Below are 20,381 nucleotides of genomic sequence, written 5' to 3' on the forward strand. Positions count from 1 at the left end.
GCCTCTATCCACAATTTCTGGTTAGGGTAGGTTTTAATAGTCACAGTGGGCACAACATCACCTATACACTTCCTGATAAACTCAGTCACTGTTTCAGTGTATATGTCTAAATTATTTTCGGAAGCTACCCGGAACATATCCCAGTCCGCTTGATCAAAACAATCTTGAAGCGTGGATTCCGATTGGTCAGACCAGCGTTGAATAGTCCTTAGCACGGGTACTTCCTGTTTGAGTTTCTGCCTATAGGAAGGGAGAAGCAAAATGGAGTCGTGGTCATATTTGCCGAAAGGAGGGCGAGGGAGGGCCTTATAACCATCCCGGAAGTTTGAATAGCAATGGTCGAGGATTTTAGCAGTTAATATGTTTATAGAACTTCGGCAGCCTAGTCCTCAAATTTGCTTTGTTAATGTCCCCGACTACAATAGATGCAGCCTCTGGATATATGGTTTCCAGTTTGCATAAGGTCCAGTGAAGTTCTTTGAGGGCCGTCGTGGTATCGGCTTGAGGGGGGATATACACGGCCGTGACTATAACCGAAGACAATTCTCTTGGGAGATAATTAGGTCGGCATTTGATTGTGAGATATTCTAGGTCGGGTGAACAGAAGAACTCGAGTTCCTCTATGTTACTACAATTACACCACGAGTCGTTAATCATGAAACACACACCTCCGCCCTTCTGCTTCCCGGAGAGATATTTATTCCTGTCTGCGCGATGAACTGAGAACCCATCTGGCTGGACCGATTCCGACAGAATATCCCAAGAGTGCAGTGTTTCCGTGAAACAGAGTATGTTACAGGCCTTGATGTCGCTCTGGAAATATTTCATTGCCCGTAGTTCGTCGACTTTGTTAACTAAAGATTGAACATTAGCGAGTAGAACACTTGGAAGCGGTGGGTGGTGTGCGCGCCTTCTAAGTCGGACTAGCAGGTCGCTCCGAGTGCCTCTCCTCTGCCGGTGATGTTTTGGGTCAGCCGCTGGAATCAGTTCAATTGCCCTGGGGAGAGCAAACAAAGGATCTGCTTCGGGAAAGTCGTATTCCTGGTCATAATGCTGGTGAGTTACCGCCGCTCTGATATCCAATAGTTTTTCCCGGCTGTATGTAATGATGCAAAACACTTTCTGAGCGAATAATGTAAAAAATTATACATAAAAAAACAAAATAGTGCAAAGTTTCCTAAGAGCTAGTCTTCGTCGGTGTCTGATTTTCCCGTGATGTTAAGCAAAGAGGCACTGAGTTTGAAGGTAGGCCTTGAAATACATCCACAGGTACACCTACAATTGACTCAAATGATGTCAATTAGCCTATCAGAAGCTTCTAAAGCCATTACATCATTTTCTGGAATCTCCCAAGCTGTTTAAAGGCACAGTCAACTTAGTGTACAGTGAGGGAAAAAAGTATTTGATCCCCTGCTGATTTTGTACGTTTGCCCACTGACAAATAAATGATCACTCCAGGACCTTAATGTGCTTCTTCTTAAGCCACTCCTTTGTTGCCTTGGCCGTGTGTTTTGGGTCATTGTCATGCTGGAATACCCACCCACGACCCATTTTCAATGCCCTGGCTGAGGGAAGGAGGTTCTCACCCAAGATTTGACGGTACATGGCCCCGTCCATCGTCCCTTTGATGCAGTGAAGTTGTCCTGTCCCATTAGCAGAAAAACACTCCCAAAGCATAATGTTTCCACCTCCATGTTTGACGGTGGGGATGGTGTTCTTGGGGTCATAGGCAGCATTCCTCTTCCTCCAAACACGGCGAGTTGATGCTAAAGAGCTCCATTTTGGTCTCATCTGACCACAACACTTTCACCCAGTTCTCCTCTGAATCATTCAGATGTTTATTGGCAAACTTCAGACGGGCATGTATATGTGCTTTCTTGAGCAGGGGGACCTTGCGGGTGCTGCAGGATTTCAGTCCTTCACGGCGTAGTGTGTTACCAATTGTTTTCTTGGTGACTATGGTCCCAGCTGCCTTGAGATCATTGACAAGATCCTCCCGTGTAGTTCTGGGCTGATTCCTCACCGTTCTCATGATCATTGCAACTCCAAGAGGTAAGATCTTGCATGGAGCCCCAGGCCGAGGGAGATTGACAGTTATTTTGTGTCCATTTGCGAATAATCGCACCAACTGTTGTCACCTTATTACCAAGCTGCTTGGCGATGGTCTTGTAGCCCATTCCAGCCTTGTGTAGGTCTACAATCTTGTCCCTGACATCATTGGAGAGCTCTTTGGTCTTGGCCATGGTGGAGAGTTTGGAATCTGATTGATTGATTGCTTCTGTGGACAGGTGTCTTTTATACAGGTAACAAGCTGAGATTAGGAGCACTCCCTTTAAGAGTGTGCTCCTACTCTCAGCTCGTTAACTGCATAAAAGACACCTGGGAGCCAGAAATCTTTCTGATTGAGAAGGGGTCAAATACTTCTTTCCCTCATTAAAATGCAAATCAATATATAACATTTTTGACATGCGTTTTTCTGGATTTTTGTGTTGTTATTCTGTCTCTCACTGTTCAAATAAACCTACCATTAAAATTATAGACTGATCATTGCTTTGTCAGTGTGCAAACGTACAAAATCAGCAGGGGATCAAATACTTTTTGTATGTATGTAAACTTCTGACCCACTGGAATTGTGATACAGTGAATAATAACTGAAATAATCTGTCTGTAAACAATAGTTGGAAAAATTAGTTGTGTCATGCACAAAGTAGATGTCCAAAAGACTTGCCAAAACTATAGTTTGTTAACAAGACATTTGTGGAGTGGTTGAAAAATGAGTTTTAATGACTCCAACCTAAGTTTATGTAACCTTCCGACTTCAACTGTATTGTTGATGTTTTTTACTGCTAGATTGATGCCTTCTTTACTGTGAGTGGATGTGGTATCCAGAAAGTTATCTAAGAGTTTTTGGATTTTTTGGTTACTGGTTGCTTTCTGGTATTCATCTGTGCTGTTTTGGGCCCATCTGTATGAATTTCTGATTTTGTAAAGCTTACTGGGCTGTGAATGTGTGGTTGTTTCCATGACTGTTCTTTTGAGGAACAAGGTAATTTGGCTGTGATCAGACAGAGGTGTTAATGGCTTGACGGTGAATGAGCTGAGAGAGAAAGGGTCAACGTCTGTAATCATATAGTCTACTGTACTGTGGCCAAGAGGTGAGCAATAGGTGAATCTCCCCAAAGAGTCTCCCCGTATCCTACCATTGACAAAGTACAGACCCAGGCTTCGACAGAGCTGCAACAGATCACTTCCGTTTTTGTTGATGGTGCTGTCACTGTTGTTTCTATGGGGGAGATGAAGACAGTTAGAAACAGTATGGCCTGTAATAAAGCTGTCCCCTCGTGTGGTCGTTAGATCAGGTGGTGTTCCTGTGTGTGTATTTGTGTCCCCACAGATGAGCAAATTTCCTGGGGCCTAGAAATGGCATGTCTCTTCCTCAAGGGTGGGGAATATCTCCTCTGAGTAATATGCAGATTCTGAGGGGGGGATATAAATTATATTGTGCAAAATAACACATATTTTTCTGTCAGTACAAGTTCTTTTTTGTCCAGTTTTAACCAAATTTGATATTTACCAATTTTGAGGGGATCAATTTGATTTTGTAGTTCAGATTTGTACCAAATGATCAATCCCCCAGAGTCTCTGCCGCTATTGATAGATCTGTGTTTCTGTGATAGCACAATTCATATTGAACAAGTAAACTTTTAGTAAAATAGCTGTGTGTGTGTGTGTGTGTGTGCTCATTTAGTGCAGTTTAGTGCAGATGTATTGGAGGAGCTGTTTAATCTCACTCAATCCTACAGAGTTCTCCTGTCCTCTGAGGGCCTGCGCATAGCTGTGCTGGTCCTGCTGTTGGGCCCTGTGGAGGGGAGGGGGGCCAGGTCTGGGCCGGGGGGCTGCCTCTTTGGTCTGGTAGAGGTGGGGGTCTGGTGTGGGGAAGTAGGCTGGGTCCAGTCCAGTCTGGCTGCGCCGATGAAGGTGGTGATGCTATTGTTGTTGGGTGGGGCCTGTGGGGTGCGCTGGGTCTGGTGGGGCGTTGAGGGGGCCTGGGGCTCCTTGGTGGTGCAGTGGTCTGGTAGGGGTCTCTGGGTGGTCCTCTGTCCAGTACGGCATGGGGTGTTTGTCTGCCAAGTGCCACTTCCTTTAGAGTCTTGGCAAACATCCCTACTGTCTGCTTGCTCAGATGGGAGTGGTTGTGCAGGTGCTCTGGTGTGATTGTTGGGTGCTGAGCAACGTGCAGGTTCATGAATACGCCAATCTCTCTGTTGATGTCAGTATTGCTTTTCTGAATGGTACTGGGATGAAAGTCTTTGCGGGACAGCAGAGTGGAGATGGTGATGTGGGAGTTGGGGAACGACTCAGAGGCCTTCTCTGCTACTCTGTTGACCAGGCTGCCTACTCTCTCCTGCTATCTCCTGCTCCTGAGTGGGTCAGTGGTGGCGGTGTTTGGGGTGGTGAGGGTCTGCAGCTTCTCTCTAGGAGTCTCTCTCTCTCTTCTCTCCCTCCCTCCCTCCCATTCCCCAAGCTATCTGTTCTGTTCCCTGCCAGTGTCAGCTCAGCAGTCTCTGTAATCGGTATGTACAGTGCCTTGCAAAAGTATTCATCCCCCTTGGCATTTTTCCTATTTTGTTGTATTACAACCTGTAATTTAAATGGATTTTTATTTGGATTTCATGTAATGGACATACACAAAATAGTCCAAATTTGTGAAGTGAAATAAAAAAAAATACTTGTTTAAAAAATTCTAAAAAATAAATAACGGAAAAGTGATGCGTGCATATGTATTCATCCCCTTTGCTATGAAGCCCCTAAATAAGATCTGGTGCAACCAATTACCTTCAGAAGTCACAGAATTACTTAAATAAAGTCCACCTGTGTGCAATCTAAGTGTCACATGATCTGTCACATGATCTCAGTATATATACACCTGTTCTGAAAGGCCCCAGAGTCTGCAACGCCACTAAGCAAGGGGCACCACCAAGCAAGCGTTACCATGAAGACCAAGGAGCTCTCCAAACAGGTCAGGGACAAAGTTGTGGAGAAGTACAGATCAGGGTTTTAACATCCCACGGAGCACCATTAAATCCATTATTTAAAAAATTATAGAATATGGCACCACAACAAACCTGCCAAGAAAGGGCTCACGGACCAGGCAAGGAGGGCATTAATCATGAGGCAACAAAGAGACCAAATATAACCCTGAAGGAGCTGCAAAGCTCCATAGCGGATATTGGAGTATCTGTCCATAGGACCACTTTAAACTGTACACACCACAGAGCTGGGCTTTACGGAAGAGTGGCCAGAAAAAAAGCCATTGCTTGAAGAAAAAAATAAGCAAACACTTTTGGTGTTCGCCAAAAGGCATGTGGGAGACTCCCCAAACATATGGAAGAAAGTACTCTGGTCAGATGAGGCTAAAATTGAGCTTTTTGGCCATCAAGGAGAACGCTATGTCTGGGGCAAACCCAACACCTCTCATCACCCCGAGAACACCATCCCCACAGTGAAGCATGGTGGTGGCAGCACCATGCTGTGGGGATGTTTTTCATTGGCAGGACTGGGAAACTGGTTAGAATTGAAGGAAAGATGGATGGCGCTAAATACAGGGAAATTCTTGAGGGAAACCTGTTTCAGTCTTCCAGAGATTTGAGACTGGGACGGAGGTTCACCTTCCAACAGGACAATGACCCTAAGCATACTGCTAAAGCAACACTCGAGTGGTTTAAGGGGAAACATTTAAATGTATTGGAATGGCCTAGTCAATGCCCAGACCTCAATCCAATTGATAATCTGTGGTATGACTTAAAGATTGCTGTACACCAGCGGAACCCATCCAACTTGAAGGAGCTGGAGCAGTTTTGCCTTGAAGAATGGGCAAAAATCCCAGTGGCTAGATGTGCCAAGCTTATAGAGACATAACCCAAGAGACTTGCAGCTGTAATTGCAAATCAATTTATAACATTTTGGACATGCGTTTTTCTGGATTTTTGTTGTTGTTATTCCGTCTCTCACTGTTCAAATAAACCTACCATTAAAATTATAGACTGATCATTTCTTTGTCAGTGGGCAAACAAACAAAATCAGCAGGGGATCAAATACTTTTTTCCCTCACTGTAGGTAGCTAGTTAGCTAAACAATGAACCGACATAATCCCAACTCATACTACTATCAATACAAACATTGTCACAGCTGTAGTATGAATCTGCAGGTAGCTAAAGCTAACAAACTAGGTTCAATTTTAACTAGCTAACATTAGGCTATAACGAGCAGTGCAAATGGATTTCTGATTTAAATAATATTACTGCACAGATCATACACGTAAGGTTAGCTAGCGAGCCAGCAAGCTAACGTTTGCTAGCTAACTAACAGTACGCTTTAACTTGCAATAAAAACGACTTTCTGACCAAATTTGAAACTTATATCTGAAAATGTAGCTAGACTCTTACCCGTATAGATGGATGAATGCTTCAGGGCAGACTGGAACCATTTAACTCAGTTTTGTTTGTAGCTACATCTTGTTTGGCCAGCATTTTGTCAAGTCACTCCAGTTCGCACTGACCGGTTCACACTGACTGTGGCATGTGCAGAAAGTAGCCCATCACTTTTTCCAACTGATCTGCAGATAGCACCTGCTAAATTCAGGGCATCAATGTTGTTGAGAAAGTAGCAAAATGTTTGTAGTTCTCGATGGCTAACGTTATATCTTTCAAAATGACGTGATAGAAAGGACTGTCAACACATTCTGAACAGCTCACATTGTAGACAGAAACATGCTACATGGCAGACCAATCCAAACTCATCTTCCAGCATGTCCAGCCCATCCATTATCTCAGCCAATCATGGCTAGCGGGAAGGTTCCTGTCTTTTTCCGTGGATAAACCAACTAGGCTCGTAATTTAACAATTTTATTCGTATTTATGGATGGAATACAAGTTTGTTATTAAGGCACATGAAAATTCACATGATCCAGAAGGCATTTCTGCCAATTCTGTTTACGTTCAAATGAAGTAGTGACGTGCGACATACGCCTAGTTTCCTGAAACAAGTCACAACTACATTTACTTTTGATACGTAAGTACATTTAAAACCAAATACTTTTAGACTTTTACTCAAGTAGTATTTTACTTTCACTTGTACTTGAGTCATTTTCTGTTAAGGTATGTTCACTTTTACTCAAGTATGACAATTGGGTACTTTTTCCACCACTGGTATTCAGAAAGTCTCAGAGTAGGATCAGGGCCTGTACTCACAAAGAGTCTCAGAGTAGGAGTGCTGATCTAGAATCAGGTCCTTTTTGATGCTGGGTAGAACCCTTTGCAGGGTTCTATCAATAACCCTCTATGTAGGGTTCTTCAAAGAACCCCCTGTATATGGTTCTACCTAGAATCCTCTATGAAGGTTTCTACCAAGAACCGTTTTATCTTCGGAAAAAACGGTTATTGGTTCCACCAGCCTTATTACCCTATAAAATGTAATTATTTATGACAATACATTACATATATCATAAGACCTTTCTTTGAGGGCTTAGTTATACCTTAACACAGTGGTGTTAGGAATCTCCTAGTTTACAGGCCACATCAGGCCTGCAAGTCACATTACGCTGGTTTGCAAAGTGATTTGTAATTACTATTGGACTCCAGCCAGAGTTAGTATATCCAACAAGTGGAATTGTTAATCACCCGCAACCTGCAATCAGAATGACTGCCAAGGTAGGGAAGACTAAAAACTGAGACTACCTCAATCATCTAAACTGGAACAGCCATCTCAGTAACGGGTGCAATAAATCCAATTACTAACAGATTGGATTAGTTTAGAAAACTGTATGTTATTTATCTTTGCGTAGCATAAAATGTATCAACCAATCAATGTAAACACAGAAACACAGAAATGACAGTAAAACAAACAATTCTGAAAATCTCCCTGCAATAGAGCATAATGGGAAATATTATGTATGGTTCTATGTAGAACCCTTCTTGCATTCCAAAGAATCATCAAATAAGCCTTTCTTCCAAAAACGGATCTTAGGATGTTAAAGGTTCTATGTAGAACCCTTTGCCTTTATAAAGAACCCTTGTCTTCCAAAAAGGGTTCTTCTGATCAAAACGGTTCTTGGTAGAACCCTATCCCTCTGTAAAGAACCCTTTTGGAACCCATTTTTCTAAGAGCGTAGATATTCTGCTCTAAGGAAGTGAGTGTTCATCTAACAGTGAGAAGGTTCAAGCTTGCGTACTCAGATATAATAATAATTGACTGGATTCCAGTAGCCCAAAGCACTTTACCTAGGCTGCGTCCCAAAGTGGCACACTATTCCCTATGTAGTGCACTACTTTTGAACAGGGCTCATAGGGGTCTGGTCAAAAGTAGTGCTCTATATAGAGAATATGTGTAGGCCGTCATTGTAAATAAGAATTTGTTCTTAACTGACTTGCCTAGTTAAATAAAGGTTAAAAAATTATTATAATATGGTGTAATTTGGGATGCATAGCTAGTAAGTGGGAAGTCACCTTACCCACCTCCAGATAGCAATATAAAGACCCTGGCCTGAAGGCTATCCCATAGACGTGTCAATAAGCATATCATACTCATAGACCCGCATATACTATAACCATACATCACTGTACATGGATGACTTTGAATACATGCAAAGATCATGTTAGATAGTCAATGTTTCAATGTCAAGGAAAGCTCCTCCGTGGAAATAATTTTAGATCTATTCCCCACCTTTTTCTCACACTAGTTACATCACTGTGAAAAATAATTACTGTTATTCAATTCTAGCACTGACTTTGCTGACATCTTCTTTACTGAGGAAAATGTACTTACTACGACTGTGATATGTGGTTGTCTGCACTAACTGTAAGTCACTCCGGATAAGAGCGTCAAATGTACAATTACCAGGCCTTGGTATTTACACTCTATCTCACTTATCGTCCAGGTCTCTCTGAAATAAACCCATAACATAGTCTATAATTACATAGCCATTGCCAATAAAGGCTTGCCAATAAAGGCTTAAGGCTAACGTCGTGTGAACCCCAACGTTCATGGCCCCATACGTCTTGTGGCATCGCTAGCTCCGCATTAGCATCCTTTGCTAATAAGTAGCCAATTAGCGTAGTGACGGCGGTGGGGTGATTTGCAGCAGTGTAATTTTGCTACAGTGCTAGCCGTTGGACCTGGAGGCTAATGGTTAGCGCTAGTCAGTCATTCGCCGTGGATAGCTTCTGACATGTTAATTACACACGATTAGAGCTTAGTACGACGCTAACATCTGGGCCTCGTGGCGTCGGATCCGTCATGTCGACATAGCGTTTTCCACGTCAGGTGTGATGTCTCTCTTTCCCCTTGTCTTTATGCTCCTGCAGGGTACTGTATGCAGGGAGAGGTTCCTGGGATAAGCTGTAAAGAAAGTGCACTGTTTTGAGGTTGGGATTTTATCCCACAAAATCAATTGATTATCAAGCGGTTTAGTATTGTTTTTTTACGTCTTAAGAAATAATATATGTCTTAAGACGTAAAGAACAATACTAAACCACTTATCATGATTCAAGGTTTCTCCTCATTTCATTTTGTTGCTTGGACCATTGTTGTGACGGATCACCCATCTCCTTTTCTGCTTTCTTAATCTTCCCTCCACCCCCTCTCTCCCTACCTCCCTTTCTTGCATTATTCCATTAATGACCTGGCTCTCCTTACAAACTGTGAGAGGAGATGCTTCTAGTACTTGACTATGTGGGAACACTTTAGGGAACACTTTATTTGAAGGTTACCTACATAAGGACGTCATAACACGTTTATAACCCATACATAACTCATTCATTAACACTATTTACCCCCTTCACTCAGACCCTCCAGTCCTGGACCCAGTCTTTCAGGATGTCCGTTCACCCAACTACCAGTTTGTGACGCTGCGCTGCCTCATTCAGAAGTCCAACCCGGCACGCGTGGCCAGTGTCCGCTGGGTCCGAAACGGCGTGCCCCTGTCCTCCCTGACCACGGACCCCCAGGAGAACCTGCAGCTGAAATTCAAGCTGGACCCCAGCAACAATGGCACATACGAGTGCCACGTCAGCAACGGCGTGGGCACCTCCACCTGCACCTTCAACGTCTCGTGTGAGTACCAGAAGCAGTTGGAGTTCCTGGTAGTGTTGGGGTCAATTCCATATCAATTCAGTCCTTTCAGGATGTACAATTTAGGAATTTCTGTTGACTTACTGAATGGACTGAATTGAAATGGAATTAACCCTGGATCCTGAAAATGGATTAACCTTGTTTCCCGGTTTGATTTCCTACTTGACTGGACTTCTTTGGTATTGACAGGTTGGAAAAAATATTGGATAAGTGGGAGCAGCTACATTGCCATGAAAAAGTATTTTCCCCCTTTCTGATTTTCTCTATTTTTGCATATTTTTGATACTGAATGTTATCAGAGCTTCGATCAAAACCTAATATTAGATAAAGGGAGACTGAGATTAAAAATAAAATAAAATAAAGATACTTATTTTATTTATTTAATTAACAAAGTTATGCAACATCAAATTCCCCTGTGTGAAAAAGTAACTGCCCCCTTACACTCTATAACTTCTTGTGCCACCTTTAGCTGCAATGACTGCAACCAAATGCTTCCTGTAGTTGTTGATCAGTCTCTTACATCGCTGTGGAGGAATTTTGGCCCACTCTTGCATGCAGAACTGCTTTAACTCAGCGACATTTGTGGGTTTTCAAGCATGAACTGCTCGTTTCAAGTCCTACCGCAAAATCTCAATTGGGATTAGGTCTGGACTTTGACTAGGCCATTCCAAAACGTCACATTTCTTGCTTTTTAACCATTTTCATGTAGACTTGATTGTGCGTTTTGGATTATTGTCTTGCTGCATGACCCAGCTGCGCTTCAGCTTCAGCTCAGAGAAGGATTGCCTGACATTCTCCTTTAGAATTATCTGATACAGAGCAGAATTCATGGTTCCTTCTATTAAGGCAAGTTGTCCAGGTCCTGAGGCAGAAAAGCATCCCCAAACCATCACACTACCACCACCATGCTTGACCGTTGGTATGAGGTTCTTACTGTTGAATGCAGTGTTTGGTTTTCGCCAGACATAATGGGACCCATATGGTTATGGCTACAAGGTGAAAAGAGAGTATTTACTCTTGTCATAAAATATAGGACTGAAAATGAAGTGCATTAAAAATGTAAAAAACTTTTACTAATGGGCATCTGACCCTCTGACACACAATAGATAAAAGTATCAAACCAACCAACTAACTCTCCCCCTTCCTCTTCTTCTCCTTCCCCTTCTCTCTCCCTCCCCCAACACTGTAGCCCGTCCATACAACGCAGAGTTCTACTTTGATACGCCCAACCCCATCCGAATTCTGAAGGTCAACAACTACTCCTACAACCTCCAGTGGACCCAGAGAGAGCCCGCAGCTACAGACCGCATCATTGGCTACTGGGTCAACGTCCGCACGGTAGATCACACACACACACACACACACACACACACACACACACACACACACACACACACACACACACACACACACACACACACACACACACACACACACACACACACACACACATACTGCAGAAGGAGTCCCACACACTGCAGAAAGAGTCCCGCACACTGCTGAAGGAGTCCCACACACCCTGCAGAATGAGTCCCACACACTGCAGAAGGAGTCCCACACAACTGCAGAAGTAGTCCCACACACACTGCAGAAGGAGTCCCACACACACTGCAGAAGGAGTCCCACACACACTGCAGAAGGAGCCCACACACACACTCACTCACTGACCCACTCACTCAGGAGCACTATATTGAGTGTTGTGTGATTGAAATAAGTGAAAGTGGGCCTTCATAATTTGAGCCAGGGGAATAGCTGAGGCTGTGTTGGGAGCGGACAGTGGATCGATGGGAGCTTGTACTGCATTAACAACACTCTCTGAGTAGCCAAGATCCAGTGACACCTCTCTCCACCCTCCTCTCCTCCTAGCTCCATGCCTCTCTTCTCCCCTCTTCCTCTCTATCCTCCCCTCTCCACCCTTCCATGTCCTCTGCTCTCCTCTATTTTCTTTATTTGTCCTCTCCTCTATTATCCTTTCTCCTCCTCTCTGCCTCTTCTCCCCTCATATTCCCCATCTCCACCTCTCCTCTTCTCCCTCTATTCTCCTCTCTCCTTTTCTTTCCTCTCCTCCCCTTCTCACTTCCTTTCCTCTCCACCCTCTCTCATCTCCTCTCCATTCCTCTCATCTCCTCCACCCTCCTCCTCATGCTAATTGAGGACAGATACTCTCTGACAGATACACCCTCTCTTTATAAAGTGGGCAGCCCCACCTCCAGCCCCCCTGTTCCACTCTCCTACTCATCAAAGACAGTTGCAGTGTCACACGGAAAATGACTCTATTGTTGTAACAGAGGGCTGGGCGGTTTCAAATGTGAGAAAGGGGGGTCGTTTTTTTTTTCCGCAGGTTGACGTTTATTTTCATGAGTCTTGCCCTGGAGGCAGAACTGAGTGGCTTCCACTAGATGGGCCAGTTGTAAAGTCAAAATTGACTATGTTCTGTCCTCATTATATGTAGCTGAATATAATTAGACAGGCAGCTAAACACCTCGCCATTATCAAACGTCTGGAGACAGGAATTTCCATTTATTGTCAGGAAAGGTTGAAACTGAGAAAAGGAGACAATCACCAAAATTGTCATGATCCATAAACATTTTTGTAACCTCCAAGAGTATGGTATAACCTTGTTCAGAAGTAACCTCCAACAGTATGGTATAAAGCCTTAACAAAATGACAGCTAATTACAGCTACAACCAAAGTTGCTCAATGTATATTTAACAAAAACTAGCATAGATTTACATAAGAAAACAACATGAAAGTATGTACACTGAACAAAAATATAAACGCAAAATGTAACGTGTTGGTGCCATGTTTCATGAGCTGAAATAAAAAATGTTGTCTGTAATAAACCCTTTTGTGGGGAACAACTCATTCTGATTGGCTGGGCCTGGCTCTCCAGTGGGTTGGCCTGGCTGCCAAGTGTGAAATGCATAGATTAGGGCCTAATGAATTAATTTCAATTGACTGATTTCCTTATATGAACTGTAATTCAGTAAAATCTTTGATATTGTTGCATGTTGCCTTTAAATTTTTTTGCAGTATCGATTCATGTAAACCAACAGTTCCAAGGCTATGCTAGCACATTACATCACAATATAGTACTCTCCAAAATGACAATGAAATGAATCAAAATAATAATCCACCACTTTAGGTAAGTAAATATGGAGTTACACACCAACAATGCTTCAGAAGGCATAAAATGCTGGCAGATTGAAGAAGATTACATCAAATTGTTGCAGACAATAAGTGACAGGAGCTCTGCATTAACACAACAATACTTTCTGATTAGCCAGGTCACATGACAGAGGTCAAGTTAACATTAACTGAGCATATTGCAAACTGCCAGCAGGGGGAGGCAAGCATCTAAAAGGTGAGCATCAATACCCTTGTAACAGAACAGACCATATCGTAAAACTTTCTGAAAACAAACATTGTTTTTTTGGTCTTAATTTAAGGTTAGGATTAAGCATTAAGGTTAGCAGTGTGGTTAGGTTTAGGTTTAAAATAATATTTTATTACTTTATGGCTGTGCCAGCTAGTAACCACTCTGCAGAGCTGCCTCCAGTACATGAGTCATCTTAATAAATGCCAAATCTGCTTTGTTTTCTCTTCTTCCTCTGTCTTGAAGCCTGTGATTAAAAATACCCCCCCCCCCCCCCACACACATTACATGTGCTATTAAATGTATACCTACATAGTATGCAAGGAAATAAATACAAATAGCTAAGCAAAGACAGTCGTTGAAGAGGACACGACAAAGCCTACTCCCCCTCAGGAGACTGAAAAGATCCTCAAAAATGTCTACAGCTGCACCATCGAGAGCATCCTGACTGGTTGCATCACTGCCCGGTATGGCAACTGCTCGGCCTCCGACCGCAAGGCACTACAGAGGGTAGTGCGTACGGCCCAGTACATCACTGAGGCCAAGCTTCCTGCCATCCAGGACTATACTAGGCGGTGTCAGAGGAAGGCCCTAAAAATTGTCAAAGACTCCAGCCACCCTAGTCATAGACTGTTATCTCTGCTACCACACGACAAGCGGTACCGGAGCGCCAAGTCTAGGTCCAAAAGGCTTCTTAACATCTTCTACCCCCAAGCCATAAGACTCCTGAACAGCTAATCAAATGGCCACCCAGACTATTTGCATTGTCGTCGCCCCCACCCCCTCTTTTACGCTGCCGCTACTCTGTTTATTATCTATGCATAGTCACTTTAACTCTACCTACATGTACATACTACCTCAATTACCTCGAATAACCTGTGCCCCCGCACATCGACTCTGTACCGGTACCCCCTGTATATATTTTTTACTTAACACTTATTTTTCTTAAAACTGCGTTGTTGGTTGTGGGCTTGTGACAAATACAATTTGATTTGATTTGAAATGGGCGAACTGCATAGTTGCATAGCACAAATATGCAGACGTGTCAACCCCGCAATTATAAATTCGACGCAAGTATGCAGCATCGCCAGAGAGAGGGAGAGGGAAAGAGAGGGAAAGAGGAACAGAGCGGGAAAGAGAAGAAGAGAGGGAGAGAGAGAAAGAGAGGGGAAGAAAATAAGTAACTTGATGAATTATACAAGAGCAGCACGATTCCCTCCCAAAAAAGCACACACACAAACACACACACACGGACACACACAGACACACGCACACACACACATACAATTGGGGGTCAGATGGGGGAGAGAGGAAATTGGGGCACTGGATTAGCCAGCTTACCTTTGTGCGGCTGAATATCTAATCGTCAGCTCTTTAAAAGTCATACCTTAAGTAAGCGTTGACTGGGAGACATGGGAATTAGCGTCTCCCTAGCTGGCAGGATACGTTTTGTGAGTGAGTTCGAGCGCTCCTTCTGCTTCTTGGATGTGTATAGTTTGCAGGGTTGTTGATGGGAAATGTGTGTATTTGTGTGTGTGTGTGTGTGTGTGTGGGGGGGTGACTGTGTGTGTAAAGGTTTCTGTGTGTTAGTGTGTGTGTGTTTGTGTGTGTGTAAATACATCCTAGGGCAGTAATGTAGAGCGACATACAGTAGTGAGTGCATACATTTTCATACTTTTTTCATACTTAATGTTGTATGAACATTGCTTGTGGTTCTTATCTGAAGTTGTAGGAACCTGTGATAGCTGTTGAGGCCAGCAGATACCCAAAGATAGCGTGATAACTGAAAGATGGAATACTCCACGGCCCATTTGGCCAATTGTCTTAGCTAGGACGTTTATCAATGTATAGTACGTTAGGAAGGAGCAAGTTTAAAAGGACAATAGAATACTTATTTCCCTCATTAAAATGCAAATCAATTTATAACATTTTTGACATGCGTTTTTCTGGATTTGTTTGTTGTTATTCTGTCTCTCACTGTTCAAATAAACCTACCATTAAAATTATAGACTGATCATTTCTTTGTCAGTGGGCAAACGTACAAAATCAGCAGGGGATCAAATACTTTTTTCCCTCACTGTAGAACCCTTTTTTATGGTTCTTTATAGAACCTTTATGGAGAATGGTTGAAATATGAACCTTTCTCAATCTTAAAGTTTATTTTGGTTAGCCATATTATATTGAAGTTGAATCAGGCTTAATGGGTTCTTTGAATCATCATGGTTCCACATAAAACCATCACCCTTCCCAAAGAACCCTTGAGGAATGTAGTTGGTGCTGTATATTAACTAATATACAGTACATGGGTTCTAACTTGAACAGTTATTTGTTAGTTTACTATTGTACAATTTATGCTCTTCCCCATATAAAAACAACAAAGACTGCCGGAAAGCCCCGAACACAAGATAATAATTTTGTTGACTCACACAGTGACTTGCATTTTGGCCATTGAACTATATTATGTCCAGCACCAGCAGTTAGCTACCAATAGCTGGCAGACATTTACCTTTGGTTCGTTTTATTTAGATGGAAGACGCAAGCTAAATGCAGTAGCTCTGTAGCTAGCTAACGTTAGCATAGAGGTTGCAAGCTAGCGCTATCACTTCCATGCTCACAGAAGCCCTTGATAATGCTCTGTCTCTGCTGGTGCTCCTGGCTGTTTGAGATGCTTTAGAAGCTACGTTGATGGTAACGACAGTATCTACTTTGAGAAGCAACTTCTTGCTGAAGCCCTCCTTCCATTGTTGATAGCCATGGAAGTTCTCAGGGATAAAATGAGCCCCACAGATTGCTGATTGACAAGTAGATGCCCAATTCACCCGCCTCATTCTCACAAATTTGTCCCAATTTTTACGAAGTTTTTCATTGCGTAGCCATAGATGCATACTCACACCTGCATAACAGGTGTATTTCTACCTGGCGCCGACGAGGATGGCGGCCTTTTGACTAGCTCTTAAGAAACTTTGCAATATTTAGTTTTTTTATGTATTATTTTTTACATTATAAGCTCAGAAAGTGTTTTGTATCATTAAGACCTTTAAGACCTTCTTCGCCCGCTTTGAGGATAACACAGTGCCACCGACGAGGCCCACTACCAAGGACTGTGGCCTCTCCTTCTCCGTGGCCGACGTGACTAAGACATTTAAGCATGTTAGCCCCTGCAAGGCTGCCGGCCCAGACGGCATCCCTAGCCGTGTCCTCAGAGCATGCGCAGATCAGCTGGCTGGTTTGTTTACGGACATATTCAATCTCTCCCTTTCCCAGTCTGCTGTTCCCACATACTTCAAGATGGCCACCATTGTTCCTGTACCCAAGAAAGCAAAGGTAACTGAACTAAATGACTATCGCCCCGTAGCACTCACCTCTGTCATCATGAAGTGCTTTGAGAGACTAGTCAAGGATCATATCACCTCTACCTTACCTGTCACCCTAGACCCACTTCAATTTGCTTACTGCCCCAATAGATCCACAGACCATGCAATCACCATCACACTGCACACTGCCCTATCCCATCTGGACAATAGGAATACCTATGTAAGAATGCTGTTCATTGACTATAGCTCAGAATTAAACACCATAGTACCCTCCAAGCTCATCATTAAGCTCGAGGCCCTGGGTCTGAACCCCGCCCTGTGCAACTGGGTCCTGGATTTCCTGACGGGCCACCCCCAGGTGGTGAATGTAGGAAACAACATCTCCACTTCACTGATTCTCAACACTGGGGCCCCACAAGGGTTAATGCTCAGCCCCCTCCTGTACCTCCTGTTCACCCATGACTGCGTGGCCAAGCACGCCTCCAACTCAATCATCAAGTTTGCAGACGACACAACAGTAGTAGGCTTGATTACCAACAATGACGAGACCGCCTACAGGGAGGAGGTGAGGGCTCTGGGAGTGTGGTGCCAGGAAAATAACCTCTCACTCAACGTCAAAAAAATAAAGGAAATGATCGTAGACTTCAGGAAACAGCAGAGAGTGCACCCCCCTATCCACATTGATGGGACCGCAGTGGAGAACGTCGAACGCTTTTAGTTCCTTGGCGTACACATCACTGACAAACTTAAATGGTCCACCCATGCAGACAGTGTGGTGGAGAAGGCGCAACAGAGCCTCTTCAACCTCAGGAGGCTGAAGAAATGTGGCTTGGCACCTAAAACCCTAACAAACCTTTACAGATGCACAATTGAGAGCATCCTGTCGGGCTATATCACCGCCTGGTATGGCAACTGCACCGCCCGCAACCGCAGGGCTCTCCAGAAGGTGGTACGGTCTGCCGAACGCATTACCGGGGGCAAACTACCCGCCCTCCAAGACACCTATAGCACCCGATGTCACAGGAAGGCTAAAAAGATCATCAAGGACATCAACCACCCGAGCCACTGCCTGTTCACCCCGCTATCATCTAGAAGGCGAGGTCTGTACAGGAGCATCAAAGCTGGGACCGAGAGAATGAAAAACAGCTTCTATCTCAAGGCCATCAGACTGTTAAATAGCCATCACTAGCACATTAGAGGCTGCTGCTGCCTATTGAAATCACTGGCCACTTTAAGAAATGGAACACTAGTCACTTCAATAATGTTTACATATCTTGCACTACTCATCTCATATGTATATACTGTATATCTATTCTATGATATTCTACTGTATCTTAGTCCATGCCGCTCTGTCATTGCTTGTCCATACTGTATATGTATATATTCTTCAATTCCATTCCTTACTAGATTTGTGTGTATTGGGTATATGAAATTGTTAGATATTACTTGTTAGATATTACTGTACTGTCGGAGCTAGAAGCACAAGCATTTCGCTACACCCGAAATAACATCTGCTAAACACGTGTATGTGACAAATAAAATTTGATTTGATTTGTTACACCCTGCTACCACACACCGCTTGGCCATGTTGATGAATAAAAATGCAATTGCTAGCTAGCTCGATACTGTTAAGTCTTTAACCTACGAGTATATGAAAGGTAAGCATGGATGTATATTTCCCCACCATGTGATGCTGACCGTGGGGCATTGTGGGATTATTTCCAAAGTTAGAGTTGATTTGGAGAAAATCTCAATCCAACTTAAAAAACAACATTACAATATTCGAAAAAAATATTTAAGAGTTTGTAATTTGGGATTGTTTTCTTCAGGCAGATTGTGTCCAGATTGTGTCCATCAATGTCCTGAGGACATCGGGAAATGACTTTAAAACCAGCCACTAGGGGCAACAGAGAGCGCTATTACCATCAAGTAGTCTTGGGTATTGCTAGGGTGTTTTGAACGGGGGTGGTGGATGCTCGTAATACCATGACTCTGGATCAGAAGAATGTGTGTTTGATCCCGGTGGTGGACACTCATTTCAACTTTTGTTTTTGTTTTAACCCTATCCCAAACGTTAACCCTCATCGTAACTATTCGGAATGAGTGTCTAAACATAATGTTTTAACCCTATCCAAAACCTTAAACCTTAACCTTCTAAATTTGACGTTTGGAGCAACTTCTACATTTTACGTTTGGCCAAGTGGCGCAGCGGTCTAAGGCACTGCATCTCAGTGCTTGAGGCGTCACTACAGACCCCCTGGTTTGATTCCAGGCTGTATCACAACCGGCCGTGATTGGCCCAGCGTCGTCCGGGTTTGGCCATTGTAGGCCATCATTGTAAATAAGAATTTGTTCTTAACTGACTTGCCTAGATAAATAAAGGTAAATTAAAAAAACGTGGATAAGCATTCTCTAGTGAGAATGCGAGAGCTTGTTGAAGAGTGATACAAGAGGAGGCTTTGAATTGCAAATGTCAATTTTTGTTATTTAGTCGCATCCCCAGGTGCTTTCCTGAAGAGATTAGTGGAGTTCACAAGGCCTCACACACACATGAATACACATACACTAAAGAGTGAAGTGTGTGTTTGCGCGGGCGTGTGTGTGTGCGTCTGTGTGTGCATGCATACGTGTGTGTGTGTTCATATGAAGTGACTCCAGATCTGCAGGAGTGACTCCAGATCTGCAGGAACGAAGGTTGACAACATACACAGGCCATACATTGTGTACACATACACCACCGGTCAAAGGTTTTAGAACACCTACTCACTCAAGGGTTTTTCTTAATTTATTACTATTTTCGTAGAATGATAGTGAAGACATCAAAACTATGAAATAACATATTTGGAATCATGTAGCAAAAAAGTGTTAAACAAATCAAAATAAAGTTTATATTAGAGATTCTTCAAATAGCCACCCTTTGCCTTGATGACAGCTTTGCACACTCTTGGCATTATCTCAACCAGCTTCACCTGGAATGCTTTTCCAACAGTCTTGAAGGAGTTCCCACATATGCTGAGCACTTGTTGGCTGCTTTTTCTTCACTCTGCGGTCTGAATCATCCAAAACCATCTCAATTTGGTTGAGATCGGGGGATTGTGGAGGCCAGGTCATCTGATGCAGCACTCCATCACTCTCCTTCTTGGTCAAATAGCCCTTACACAGCCTGGAGGTGTGTTGGGTCATTGTCCTGTTGAAAAACAAATGATAGTCCCACTAAGCACAAACCAGATGGGCTGGTGTATCGCTTCAGAATGCTGTGGTAGCCATGCTGGTTAAGTGTGCCTTGATTTCTAAATAAATCACCGACAGTGTTACCAGCAAAGCACCCCCACACCATAACACCTCCTCCTCCATGCTTTACGGTGGGAACTACACATGTGGAGATCATCCGTTCACCCACACCGCGTCTCAGAAAAACACGGCAGTTGGAACTCAAATTTGTATTCCAGACCAAAGGACTAATATCCACGGGTCTAATGTCCATTGCTCGTGTTTCTTGGCCCAAGCAAGTCTCTTCTTCTTATTGGTGTCCTTTAGTAGTGGTTTCTTTGCAGCAAATTGAC

General features: G+C 43.4%; 1 protein-coding gene across 1 annotated transcript in view; it reads left to right on the top strand.

Moving 5' to 3' along the window:
- Positions 1–20,381, top strand: part of LOC311145544 (MAM domain-containing glycosylphosphatidylinositol anchor protein 1-like) — a gene marked incomplete at its 3' end in the record, with an annotated part of 411,583 nt that overhangs the window by 302,072 nt on the left and 89,130 nt on the right. Inside the window, exons 11-12 of the mRNA XM_084181813.1 lie at positions 9,844–10,110; positions 11,318–11,466. Coding sequence (XP_084037939.1) covers positions 9,844–10,110; positions 11,318–11,466 — 416 coding nt within the window. The remainder of the gene's footprint in view (positions 1–9,843; positions 10,111–11,317; positions 11,467–20,381) is intronic.

This window comes from Coregonus lavaretus (genome assembly GCF_964263955.1).
Source record: "Coregonus lavaretus genome assembly, chromosome: 18".
NCBI lineage: Eukaryota > Metazoa > Chordata > Actinopteri > Salmoniformes > Salmonidae > Coregonus > Coregonus lavaretus.